The sequence below is a fragment of the Brassica napus genome, chromosome C2 (genome assembly GCF_020379485.1).
Source record: "Brassica napus cultivar Da-Ae chromosome C2, Da-Ae, whole genome shotgun sequence".
Classification (NCBI taxonomy): Eukaryota; Viridiplantae; Streptophyta; class Magnoliopsida; order Brassicales; family Brassicaceae; genus Brassica; species Brassica napus.
The window spans coordinates 35256050-35268243 of NC_063445.1; the positions used below are offsets into that span (position 1 = coordinate 35256050).

The 12194-nt window shown below is 39.6% G+C and overlaps 1 protein-coding gene across 3 annotated transcripts; it reads right to left on the minus strand.

Moving 5' to 3' along the window:
- Nucleotides 1-423: 423 nt before the first annotated feature.
- LOC106394824 lies at nucleotides 424-8079 on the minus strand. Of its 3 annotated transcripts, none has more exons than XM_048747779.1 (6): nucleotides 7487-8079; nucleotides 7341-7398; nucleotides 7144-7231; nucleotides 6812-6933; nucleotides 6633-6736; nucleotides 424-744 (listed from the first exon to the last, which is right to left on the minus strand). In XM_048747779.1, exons 1-4 carry the CDS (start codon nucleotides 7757-7759, stop codon nucleotides 6867-6869), a joined length of 486 nt encoding a protein of 161 aa, XP_048603736.1. In that variant the 5' UTR covers nucleotides 7760-8079; the 3' UTR covers nucleotides 424-744; nucleotides 6633-6736; nucleotides 6812-6866. The 3 variants fall into 3 exon arrangements, with proteins under 3 accessions (XP_048603736.1, XP_022552647.1, XP_013690832.1); XM_022696926.2 differs by lacking the exon at nucleotides 424-744 and adding an exon at nucleotides 5599-6474; XM_013835378.3 differs by lacking the exon at nucleotides 424-744 and adding an exon at nucleotides 5599-6474 and having other exon boundaries at nucleotides 6633-6933.
- Nucleotides 8080-12194: the final 4115 nt, after the last annotated feature.

Here is a 12194-nt window from a genome sequence, read left to right on the forward strand (position 1 = left end):
GCGTAAAACGCTTTCCTCACCCTCTCCGTGACCCCCAAGGCCCAATGATATTTTTGTTGTGGAAAAAATTAAATAAATAATTAGTTTTTTAAAGAAATATATATAAATCATGAAAAAAATTAAAGTATATATAATTAATTAATAGAAACTTACAGCGTAAATTTTGAACCACCTCTTTCTGACGTAGTGAGGCGTCTTACTCCAGTTCGGATGTGGCATGGAGAAGTAACCTTTAATCGTGTCGGTTACGTCCGATGCAAGACATCCGTCAACCCCCCACCTGAAAAAAACAAATTTAAAATATTAAATTATTTTTTAATGTTATAAAAGAATTTTAAACGAATTAAAAAAAAATTAATGTAATATACCACAAAGTTCCGTCCGGTCTGTCGGGGTCGATGACTAGAGAATGTCCTTGACAGTGTACTGCGAGTAAGGAGCACTCGGAGGCACCATCAAATCGGGATGAACATCTGCGGGCATCGGAGGAGCCATCGAAGGAGGCACAGGAGGAGGCATCGTCGGAGGAGCCATCAGAGGAGGCACAGGAGGAACCGATGGTGCACTAGAAGAAGGCGACCGAGAGACTCTCTGAGAAGGCTGAGTCTCGGAGACAGTCTGCGGACTCGAAGAACCGGGAGCTGAAGAAGAACCGGGAGCTGAAGAAGACGACGGGTCTAAACGACTACCAGGCTGACCGAACATCTGTCTGTAATGGGGAGTAAGTCTGTTCCTTCGAATCGTCTGAAAAAAAAATTTAATTTTTAAAATTAACATCAACAGAATAATTCCCTACATTATCCGCCTAATCAACACTAATTAACATAAAGCCCATAAACCTATCTAAATTCCCTATACTAACAACCTAATCTATCCTAAACTAATCAAATTAGAGAAAAATTAGAGAGACTTACCATTGCTACGAAATAGAAAGGAAGTGGAGAGGAAGTAGAGAGGAAAGAAAGAGTGAGCGCTCGAGAGTATATATAAGATTACTTATCCTCGTTATTTCCTCGTAAAGTTACGAGGAATTACAAAGACCCGTGTTTAGCTTTACGAGGAATTACAAAGGCCCGTGTTTTATTGTACGAGGAAGTAGCGAGGAATTACAAAGGCCCGTGTTTAGGTTTACGAGTTTTTTACGACGATTAAGCTTACGTGGAATTTACGAGTCAACATTTTACGAGGAATTAGCGAGCCCCGCTTTTCTATAAATACCCTTAACTTTCCTTCTCAAACCACACACAAACTCACAAATCACACACAAACTCACAAATCACACCCTATCTCAAATCACACAACTCAGCAAAATTCTTTTCAAATTAGAAATATTTGAAAAATAAGGAAGAGAAGAAAGATATTGGAACACATGTCGGCTAGAATTACGTAAGTCTCGCCACATGTGATTCCAGTTTCTTTCTTCTCTTCTCTTCTTTTTTCTAATTTTTATTCTACGAGGAATTAGCAAGGCAACTTTTTTTTTTTTTGGTTACGAGGTATTTACGACGATTTGCGCTTACGTGGAATTAACGAGCCCCGCGTTCTTTATTTTATATTTCGTCATTATTTCCTCGTTGTCTTACGAGTGCTTTACGACGATTTCTTCTAACGTAGAATTAACGAGCCCCACGTTCTTTATTTTTATATTTCGTCGTAATATCCACGTTTATTTACGAGGAATTAATGAGTATTATGTTTAAATCCCTAAAATCCGAAACCCCAAACCCCATCTTCCTTATCTTCTACTTCATATATTTCAAACCCTAAACTTATCTACCCTTTAAACTCAATATATTCTTTCACCTCAATCTATTCTTTCCATTCCAAACCCCATTCCTTAACTTATTATCTCAATATCTTATTTATAAAACAAACTCCCACATTACCTTACACAAAATCAAATACATCAATCCGATACATCGACATTCTCGTCATCACTAGAAACATCATCATTTTCATTAAACTCGTCTTCAACAGCTTCCTGTGTGGCATCGTTGGTAAGATCTTCGTACTCATGATTATGCGAATCAATGAGAAGGATGTCATCAATTTCTTGTTCAGGTTCCTCGACTTCATTTATCTGTTCTTCTTGCAAAGGTGGTTCTTCTCCACTGATGATTCGTCCTCGAGGTGTAACTTTGATCACGGTTAACCTATTTATACCCGAATCTCTCATCCGAGGGTATGGAAGGAAGCTAACTTGGTCTGCTTTTGAAGCTAAGATGAAAGGCTCGAATTTGTTGTACCTTCGTCCACCGTTGACTGCAACTACACCGAATTTGTTAAACCGAACACCTCTGTTGACGACGGGGTCGAACCATTCACATTTGAAGATGACGCATTTCAGCTTCAATATCCCTGGGAATTTGACTTCAATAATCTGTGTCAAGATCCATAGAAATCTGTTTCCCCTTTCACACATATTCCATAGTTACTGGTCGCCCGCTGTCTATCATACTCATATGTGTGAAAAGTATAGCCTCATGTGAAATACATATGTGATGTGGTGACCTTTACAAGTGGAGATTGAATTACTTCGTGTAACCACTTAGGAAAATCTGCATCGTCGTCATAATAAACCTGCAAAAATAAAGAGAACGTTGAAATACATATCATGTATGAAAAAGAGTTTGAGTTAATTAATACCTGATTCCTCAACCACTTAATAAAGTGTTGATCTTTCCTTTTATCTACGTCACTTGTGGATATACCAGGAAATGTTTCTTCGATTTGAGAAACAAATAGGCTGTAAAATCACATTTTATATGAATGAATCTCTCGCAATTATATAATTTATTCTTATATGTGTTTAGAAGTGTCCATATATGTTACATTTCAAAATAAGGCATCAATGGATCCTCGCAATTGAGTAGAATATAGGTGTGTGCATTATGATCGTCTTGTTCACTCGACCACCAAACCTCGTTTGACTTCCCTCCGAGTCGCCCAATCTAGCTAAAGAGATCTGGAACACCAGCAACTGCATATGTTGGCGCAACACCACCATCATCATATTTTCTTGGAGCTCTTCTCCGGGTACGTACTTTTGACGCAAAGTAGTACGATGTGAAGTGAGAAATTTCTTCCGTTAAACTTCCAGCAATTATAGAACCTTCAACTTTGGCGAGGTTCCTTGTTTTTCCCTTCAAATATTTCATGGCTCGCTCATACTGATACATCCATCTGTAATGTACAGGTCCACGAAGCAACGCCTCATATGGGAGGTGGAAAGCTAGATGCTCCATGACGTCAAAAAATCCGGGAGGAAATATCTTCTTCAAGTTGCACAATAAGATGAGAATGTTCTCCTAAAGCTGTTCCACAACTTCTTCTTTAAGAGTGTGTGTGCTCAGATCCTTGAAAAATGCTCCAATGCCTTTTATATTCCAAAAAAATTAAACACATTGTTAATCATATATTATTTTGCAAACTAAACCATTATAAAATTATTGCGCTATAAAACGCTACACGCAAGTGCTTCGTGTACGTTTGTTGGAAGTAGCTCCGCAAATGCAAAAGGCAGTAGTCGTTGCATAAAGACATGACAATCATGACTCTTCATCCCAGAGAAATTTTGATCCTTTTCAACACATCTAGAGAGATTTGAAACATACCCATCGGGGAACTTCACTTCTGATGCCACTCAGTTGAACAACACCGACTTTTTTCCCGAAGACAATCTGAATATCGGAACTGGAACTTGTCCATTGCTTTTTATATGTAACTCGCTTCTTGAGCAAATATCCGGCAAGTCCAACCTTGATTTTATGTTGTCTTTTGTCTTCCCTGGGACATTCAATATTGTATTCATGATGTTCTCAAAGAAATTCTTCTCTATATGCATCACATCGAGGTTGTGGCGCAGAAGAAGATCCTTCCAATATGGCAACTCCCAAAATATACTCTTCTTGTGCCAGTTGTGATGAACACCGTAAGAATCATGCATATTACGAGGGACATGCCAATTACCACCCTAACGAACTGTTTCGTTAGCTCCGTAGTAGTCGATTTGCGCTTCAATTTGTTTTCCAGTTAGATATGGAGGAGGAGTGTCTCTCACAACCCTTTTGTGCTTAAACAAATTCTTGTTTCTTCGGTACGGATGGCCAATGGGAAGAAATCGACGGTGACAATCAAACCAACTTGTCTTCCTACCATTCTTCAGGTTAAACGCATTTGTCGTTCCATTACAATATGGACAAGCTAATCTCCGATGTGTAGTCCATCCAGACAACATCCCATAGGCAGGAAAGTCACTTATGGTCCACAAAAGCATCGCTCGCATCGTAAAATTTGTCTTCGTTGAACAATCATTTGTCCTCACCCCTGTTGACCACATATCCTTCAACTCTTTTATCAGTGGTGGTAGGAAAACATCCAAGGACCTTTTTGGACGGTTCGGACCAGGTATTAATATGGTCAAGAATAGCAACTCTCGTTGCATGCACATCTCCGGTGGTAGGTTGTATGGCGTAAGAAAGACTGGCCACAATGAATATTGTCTCCCTGACATTCCGAACGGACTAAATCCATCTGTGCATAATCCGAGATACACATTTCGGCTATTGCTAGCTAAATCCGGATGTACTTAGTTTAAATATTTTCAGGCTCTTGCATCTGATGGATGAGTCATCTCACCATCCGTCTGAGTATGCTCGGCATGCCATCACATCTTTCCAGCTGTCTGCTCTGATTGGTACAATGTTTTCAACCTGTCTGTAATTTGTAGGTACCACATCCTTTGGTACGGTACTCTATTACGTCCCCGTCCTTGCGGCTTGAATCGTGGCTTCTTGCAGAATCGACATTCTTCTAACTTCTCATTATCTCCCTAGTAGATCATGTAGTTGTCGATGCAAACATCTATCATCTCCGAAGGCAACCCAAGACTATAAACCAATTTATGAATCTCATAATAAGAATCAGCACACACATTGTCTTCCGGCAAATACTCTTTATAAAAGTCTGCCCATTCGTTCATGCAACTTTCAGATAGATTGTGATCAGTTTTAATATTCATCATTCTACCAGCCAACGACAAATTAGAGATACCTTCTCTACAACCACTGTAAAGTGGTTGATTTGCCGCGTTTAACATTTCGTAAAACTTTTTTGCATCTATATTAGGTTCTTCGTCTTCATCATGAGCTACGAATGCATCAGCTACCATATCATGAACCCTATCATAATCTACCATCTCCTCCTGATGGTAACTATGTTCATTATGCAAATGATGATCAATCGGTTCTTCATGAAAATTGCTATTACTACTATTAGCTTCATTCTGATCATAATTATAACCTTCTCCATGTTGAAACCAGATATAGTAATTTGTCATGAAACTTCTATTTATTAAATGCTTCCAAACATTTTCACGGTTTGCCAATTTCGAATTGTTGCATTTCCGACAAGGACATAACATCTTACCGCTTTCTTGGGCGAGCGGTGTTGAATCTGCTTGATGCATAAATGTCTCCAGCCCCGCAAGGTATTCTTTCGCCACTCTCCCGTTAGCATCTCTATGCATATACATCCACTTCCGCAACTCGAAAATATTCCCGGAGCCAGCCATTTTTTTTTCTTTCACGTTTTTTTTTGTTGGTGTGTTTAAAATGATGTTCAAACGTCCCTATTTATAGAAAGTTTTCGAATCTAGTAGTTGTAATTTTCCTACGAATTTATGACGAAAATTAGTTAGGTGGCCGAAAAAAAAACGTGTGACAAACAAAGTTGGTGGATTCAAAATTTAGTCGCTAAGTAGACATAAATTATTTCCTCGTAAAGACCACGCTAAGTTTACGTAGAATGTACGAGGACATACGATTTCCTCGTAAACGCCACGTCACTTTACATCGACTTTACGACGAAACTGTTTCGTCGTTACTTTACGAGGAAATAAAGCTGATTTTATTTTTCCGCGTAATTTCCTTGTAAAGTCGACGTAAATTAACGAAGAAAAATATTCCTTGTTAATTTTCCTCGTTAAGCTTTTGTTTTCTTGTAGTGAATATCATTTTTATAACGATATCATATTTACATATGTGATCGTAAATATACCATCTTTAGGCGGCTATCAGCAAACTCCATTAACAGCTTTGTAAGAGCATCGCTAACCCAAAAACCTACTTTGGATTTTTTAATGATTTTTAAATATTAAATGTTAGATTTTTTTTTTAACACTTTGTTTTGTTGAACTGATTTGAAGCATATTACATCATAGAAGAATAAGCCAAAACGATAATGAAAAACTAATGAATCTTCTGCAACAGAAGCTGGTGAGGATAATCATCATTGATGACACATTAGCCATATCAAACTAGCTTTTTATAGAATAAGGTAGATTAGGTGTTCTCGTTCCAGCAGTAGCAGACGGACTTCTAATACCTTATCAAAATAATGACAATCTCATAGTCTAGATAGGTCTTCATCTTCAATTGCCTTTATCAATTTTGTTTCGAATTCGCTTCAGATAAGCTACCATCAAAACATTTTGAATGCAAATACAAATCAAATAAATGTTACTTAAGGGACCTAGTTAAGAGACACCAACATTTTCGTGCTCCAATGAGAATATCTTATTTAGAAGTTCTTAAAAACAAAAAAATTATGGAGCGTAGCAGAAATAATGTTACCTCTAGGCTTGAATCCATTATCAATCTTCTGAGAGGTTTTTCCATACGAAGGAGCAGGAACTGGGACGGAGGAGCCATTGAAATAAGAACCATCATCGAGGTTTCTAGTAAACAAGAGGCTTTCAAAAATTATGTTTTCTGATAACAACTTTGATTCATGAAGAGGAATTCATTAGAACCTTTGTGAAGTAAACAAGAGGCTTTCAAAAATTATGTTTTCTGATAAGAACTTATCTAGTTCTTTGGAATCTGAGCCATGTATCGTCTTAATGGTATCGTCTTAATGGTATCAATGCAGCAGCTGAAACGTTAAAAATGACAATAATCAGTTTCTTCTCACATTTATCTTAGCAAGTTTATACAGCTGAACCTAAAAGATTCTTATAATATTCGGATATAAAGTTGAGTAAGCTTCAGCACTGTCAGTGTAGGAGCTTGTGAAAGAGAATAATAAGTTCTTGCAAGGGAAAATGATAAGACCAACCAAAGAGAAACATTGATGTCTGGTTACCTGCAAGCTTCCTTGTTGAATTTCTTTTCTTCGATCCCGTAGAAAGTCTTGAAAACCTCTGGCTCAACTCGGCAGAAATATGGTCGATCTGTACTCGGGAAGCGTTACAAATAATGAGGATTGTTTCACTCTCCAAATCAGAGAGAATAAGACAAATGATTTGCTAACAAAATTGCCAGGATAAATAGAGCACTTGCGTGTAACTTTGTCGTAGTTTATACACCAGCCATCATCACCAATCATGCTTCGAAACAGCTACAGATTAAAAGCATAACATCTCAACTTTCAAAAGCAATGAACAGAGGACTTTCGTCGAACAAGTGGTGTGTGTAAGCAAACAGACCTCAACGTCATCGGGATCGTCAAAGATTTCGTCAGGTGTGGCGAAAGCGAAGCCCTTTGCGAGCTTACAGCAAGCTCCACAGCTTTCTATGCATTGCCACGTCTGCTCGTTCGCAGTTCTTCCGTAGAAACCGCTCGTCGACGTCGCCATCGTTGCCCGCTTCTTTTCCGGTTTGGTTTTCTTTGCGTTAAGTTGCGTGACTTGGGACCGTCTTGTGGCAGAGATAATCGTCAAGGGCATTGGTGCAGTCGCTAAAGCAAGCGAAGGAAACATTTTATTGCCGCAAAATTAAACCGAACGTTGATAAGAACCTTTGTGAATATGTAAGAACTTGGGAGGAATTCCTGAAGAGGAGAATGGAGGAAGCAAGCTTGGGAGGAATTCATGAAGAGGAGAATGGAGGAAGCAACATGTTGGCTCAGCTTTGTTGTTGTTGCAGAGAGAAGAGGAGAAGGAGAAGGTCTAAGGGACGTCTCCTATTTAGGAGATAGAAGAACGTCTCTTTTTTTAATGGCTAATTTTTTTTAGTTCTAATTATGCTAAGAGACTCAACTAAAAAACTGGGTTAATGATGTTCTAAGGATATTCTATGTGATAATTTGTGGGATTATGAGAGCTTCTAAGTGTTTTAACCGTGATGAAGCACACGAACAAAGTAAAAAGGAGTGAAGTAACCGTAAGTATTTGAGAGAGAAGAGAAATTTGAGAATTTAAGAGAATGAGAGGATTTGTGAGATTGAGAGAATGAAAGAAATGTTTGTATTGAATTGTGTGTTTAATTGTGTAACATACATGGTGTATTTAAAGGAAACAAAAGCAATAAGCACTCAATGGTGGAAGAATAAATAACTAGTAGTGGACTAGCCACTCCTCCCCATTTGGTAAGTGATATGGCCACTCCTCCCACTTCCTCCACTAACTAGTAGTGGACTAGCCATTCCTCCCCATTTGGTAAGTGATATGGCCACTTCTCCCACTTCCTCCACTACTTCCCTTTGTTTAATTCTTCATGTCAACACTCCCCCTCAAGCTTGACAGTAGTGAGTGTCAAGCTTGGAAAGCCATGAAGTATTCCCTCATTAAAACCTTTTCTTGGAAAAACCACTTGGGATAAAAACCAAGCAAAGGAAAAAGAGTAGAATACTCCACGGTGAGGAGATCATTGACATGGAAGGTTTATGAGTCCAAGTCTTGGAAGAATGGACTCACAAACTTTGCTACTGGCCGCCTTGGTGAAGATGTCAGCCAGCTGATCCGCACTTCTTGTATAACATGGGAGAATCACTTGCTGCTCCACTGCTTGTCTGACCTTGTGGCAGTCTACTTCTATGTGCTTTGTCCTTTCATGAAAGACTGAGTTGGATGCAATGTGTATTGCGGCTTGGTTGTCACAGTGCATGGTCATGGGAGAGGTGATCTCAATTCCCAAGTCGCCTAAAAGCCCCTTTATCCAGATAAGCTCACTGGTTAGCTTCCTCATTGATCTGTACTCTGCTTCTGCGCTTGAACAAGATACTACTTTCTGTTTCTTGCTCTTCCAAGTGACAAGATTCCCTCCAATGAATGTACAATAACCGGTGGTTGACCTTCTGTCTACTCTATCTCCAGCCCAATCTGCATCACAGTATCCTATCACCTCAGTGTTCTTGTTGCAAGCCATCCATACACCTTGTCCTGGCGCTTCTCTTAAGTATCTTAGAATCCTCTCCACCATGTTCCAGTGATGAACCTTGGGAGTTTGCATGTGCTGGCTCACTTGATTAACTGCGAAACACACATCTGGCCGAGTGATGGTTAGATAGATCAGCTTCCCAACCATCCGTCTATACTGCTTGACATCTTCAAATGGAGTGTCTTCATACTCCCCCTCTCGCAATACCTTGTAACCTTCTTCAAGTGGTGTCTTGGCATGTCTTCCTCCAAGATCTCCTGCCTCCTTTAATATGTCCAGGGTATACTTTCTTTGGGACATGAATAATCCTTCCTTTGATCTGCACATCTCAATGCCAAGGAAGTACTTCAGTTCTCCCAGGTCTTTGATGTCAAATGCGGCCTTGAGAAATGTCTTGGTTAAACTGATCCCCTCCTTGTCACTACCCGTGATGATGATGTCATCCACATAGACTAGAATTACCGTAATTCCTTGCTTGCTGGTGAGAGTGAAGAGTGTGTGATCCGCTTGAGACTTCACAAATCCCCTTCCATTCAATGTAGTGCTTAGCTTGTGGTACCAAGCTCTTGGTGATTGCTTCAAGCCATAGATTGCCTTTCTGAGTCTAAGGACATTCCCTGGTTTCACCATTTCTTCCATCCCCGGAGGTGGTTTCATATACACTTCATCTTCTAGTTCTCCTTGCAGGAAAGCATTCTTCACATCCATTTGCCAAAGGTCCCATTCTAGGTTCACTGCTAATGAGAGTAGAATCCGGATTGTATGAAGCTTGGCCACTGGTGCAAAGGTGTCTAGATAGTCCTCTCCATACACTTGTGTGTATCCTCTTGCCACCAGTCTGGTCTTCTTTCTTTCTGGCTTCCCATTTGCAAGATACTTAATGGTATGTATGAGTCTGCTGGTCACGGCTTTCTTCCCTTTTGGAAGTTCTGTCTCATACCAGGTGTTGTTCTTCTCCATGGCCCTCATTTCATCATCCACCGATATCCTCCATTCATCATCTTCCATAGCTTCTGCATATGTTCTTGGTATCCATTCCAGGTCCAATGAACTCATAAAGACTTGATGTTCTTCTGGATAGTGAGCTAGGGAGCATAATCCACTTTCTGGATGTGCCACAGCTTGAGCATTGTAGTAAACAAAATCATTTTTAACCCAATCTGAGGCTGGTCTTCTGATCCTTGTACTTCTCCTTAGGACTTGTGTCTGCTCAGGTTCATTACTGCTGCTTGGTTCTCCTTCTTGAGCTTCAGTGTCTGGTTGTCCCATCTCATCTTGATCATGAGATAATACTGGGTTTTCTTCAGGTTGAGCTTGCGCCGGTTGATCTTCATTCCCCCCTTCATGGTCAGGATGAGAGTCTTCAGTGTTATGAACCATGGTCTCTTTATAAGGAGTAGTGTCCCGGCCTTTCTCTGGTTCCTTTTCTAGGTTAATGCCGAGTCTTTCCATAAGAATCTTCAGGTTGTTAGCTCTGTCCGAGGCAGAATGAGATAGATCTTTGAGTTCCTCCCAACTCTTCTCATCATAATAGGCCTTGGATTCCATGAACTTAACATCTCTGGATACTAGGACTCTCCTTGTCTCTGGTACATAGCATTTGTACCCCTTTTGGTGCGTAGAGTATCCAATGAACATTGCCTTTGTGCTCTTTGCCTCCAGTTTGTTTCTTAGTTCTCCTGGAATCAAAACAAAGCACACACACCCAAACACACGCAAATGATCAATTGATGGTCTAGATTTGTTTAGTACCTCATATGGGGTGGCATCAAAGAGGACTCTTGTAGGTGTGCGGTTGATTAGGTAGGTGGCTGTGACTACTGCATCCCCCCAAAACCGCTTGGGTACATTTGTATGGAACATCATACTCCTTGCCACTTCCATCAAGTGTCTATTCTTTCTTTCAGCCACACCATTTTGTTGGGGTGTGTAAGGACAGCTGGTTTGTTGAATGATTCCATGTGAGGCTAGATGTTGTTTGAAGGCTGTGCTAGTATATTCACCACCATTATCTGATCTAAGAATTTTAATCTTAACATTGAAATGGTTAGTAATATAGTTCTGAAAATTTTTAAATGCTTCTAGCACCCTATCCTTAGATTGCAACAAAGTGATCCATGTGTATTTAGATTTTTCATCAATGAATGTCACAAAATATTTATGTTGTTCTCTAGATACACATGGAGCAGTCCACACATCAGAGTGAATCAAATCAAAGCAGTTTTCATATTGGGTTTTTGATTTAGGAAACACAGTTCTGCAATGTTTTCCTAATATACACGCTTCACACTCATTTTTAAAAGAAATACTAGGCAACAGGATGTTCAAGGCACGAGAATGGGGATGTCCTAGTCTAGCATGCCAGATTTCATCTTTAGGGAATTCAGAAACAGAATGAAACACACACGATAATTGAGATACAGGTCTTGTGTCCTCAAGTAAGTACAAGTCTCCCTTGGTAACACCTTTGCCAAGCAACTTACTAGAATCAATATCCTGAAAGTATACACTGTTAGGCGTGAAAGTAACTTGACAATTGAGATCATTAGTTACTTTTTTAACAGACAGTAGGTTTGAGGCAAATGTAGGCATATAGAAAGCTTTAGATTCTTTATCAAACAATCTAAGTTCACCTACACCTTTTATTGGAATTTTATCTCCATTTGCTATCATCACATTTCCTAAAGCCGGTTCTATGTTCTTAATCAGTTCTAAATCACTTATCATGTGATGAGAAGCACCAGAGTCTATAACTAAGGGCTTAGCCGATTTAAAATTATTCATAGAACCATTTGCATTGTGAGAAGTATTAAGGGAGATACCAAGAGTTTTAGATATACCAGATTCCTTGAGAGCCTTGATGAGAGCGGTTAAGTCAGACTTCTTGATGGTCTCATCTAGATTGGCTCTTGGCGTGGCATAGCCTGATGTGGAGGCAGTAGCTCTTCCCACACCTAGGTTGCTTATACCCATGGTGATTGGTGTTGTTGGCTCAGCACCATCAGTTGAGAAATTGGCTCTTGCATCTTGGTATTG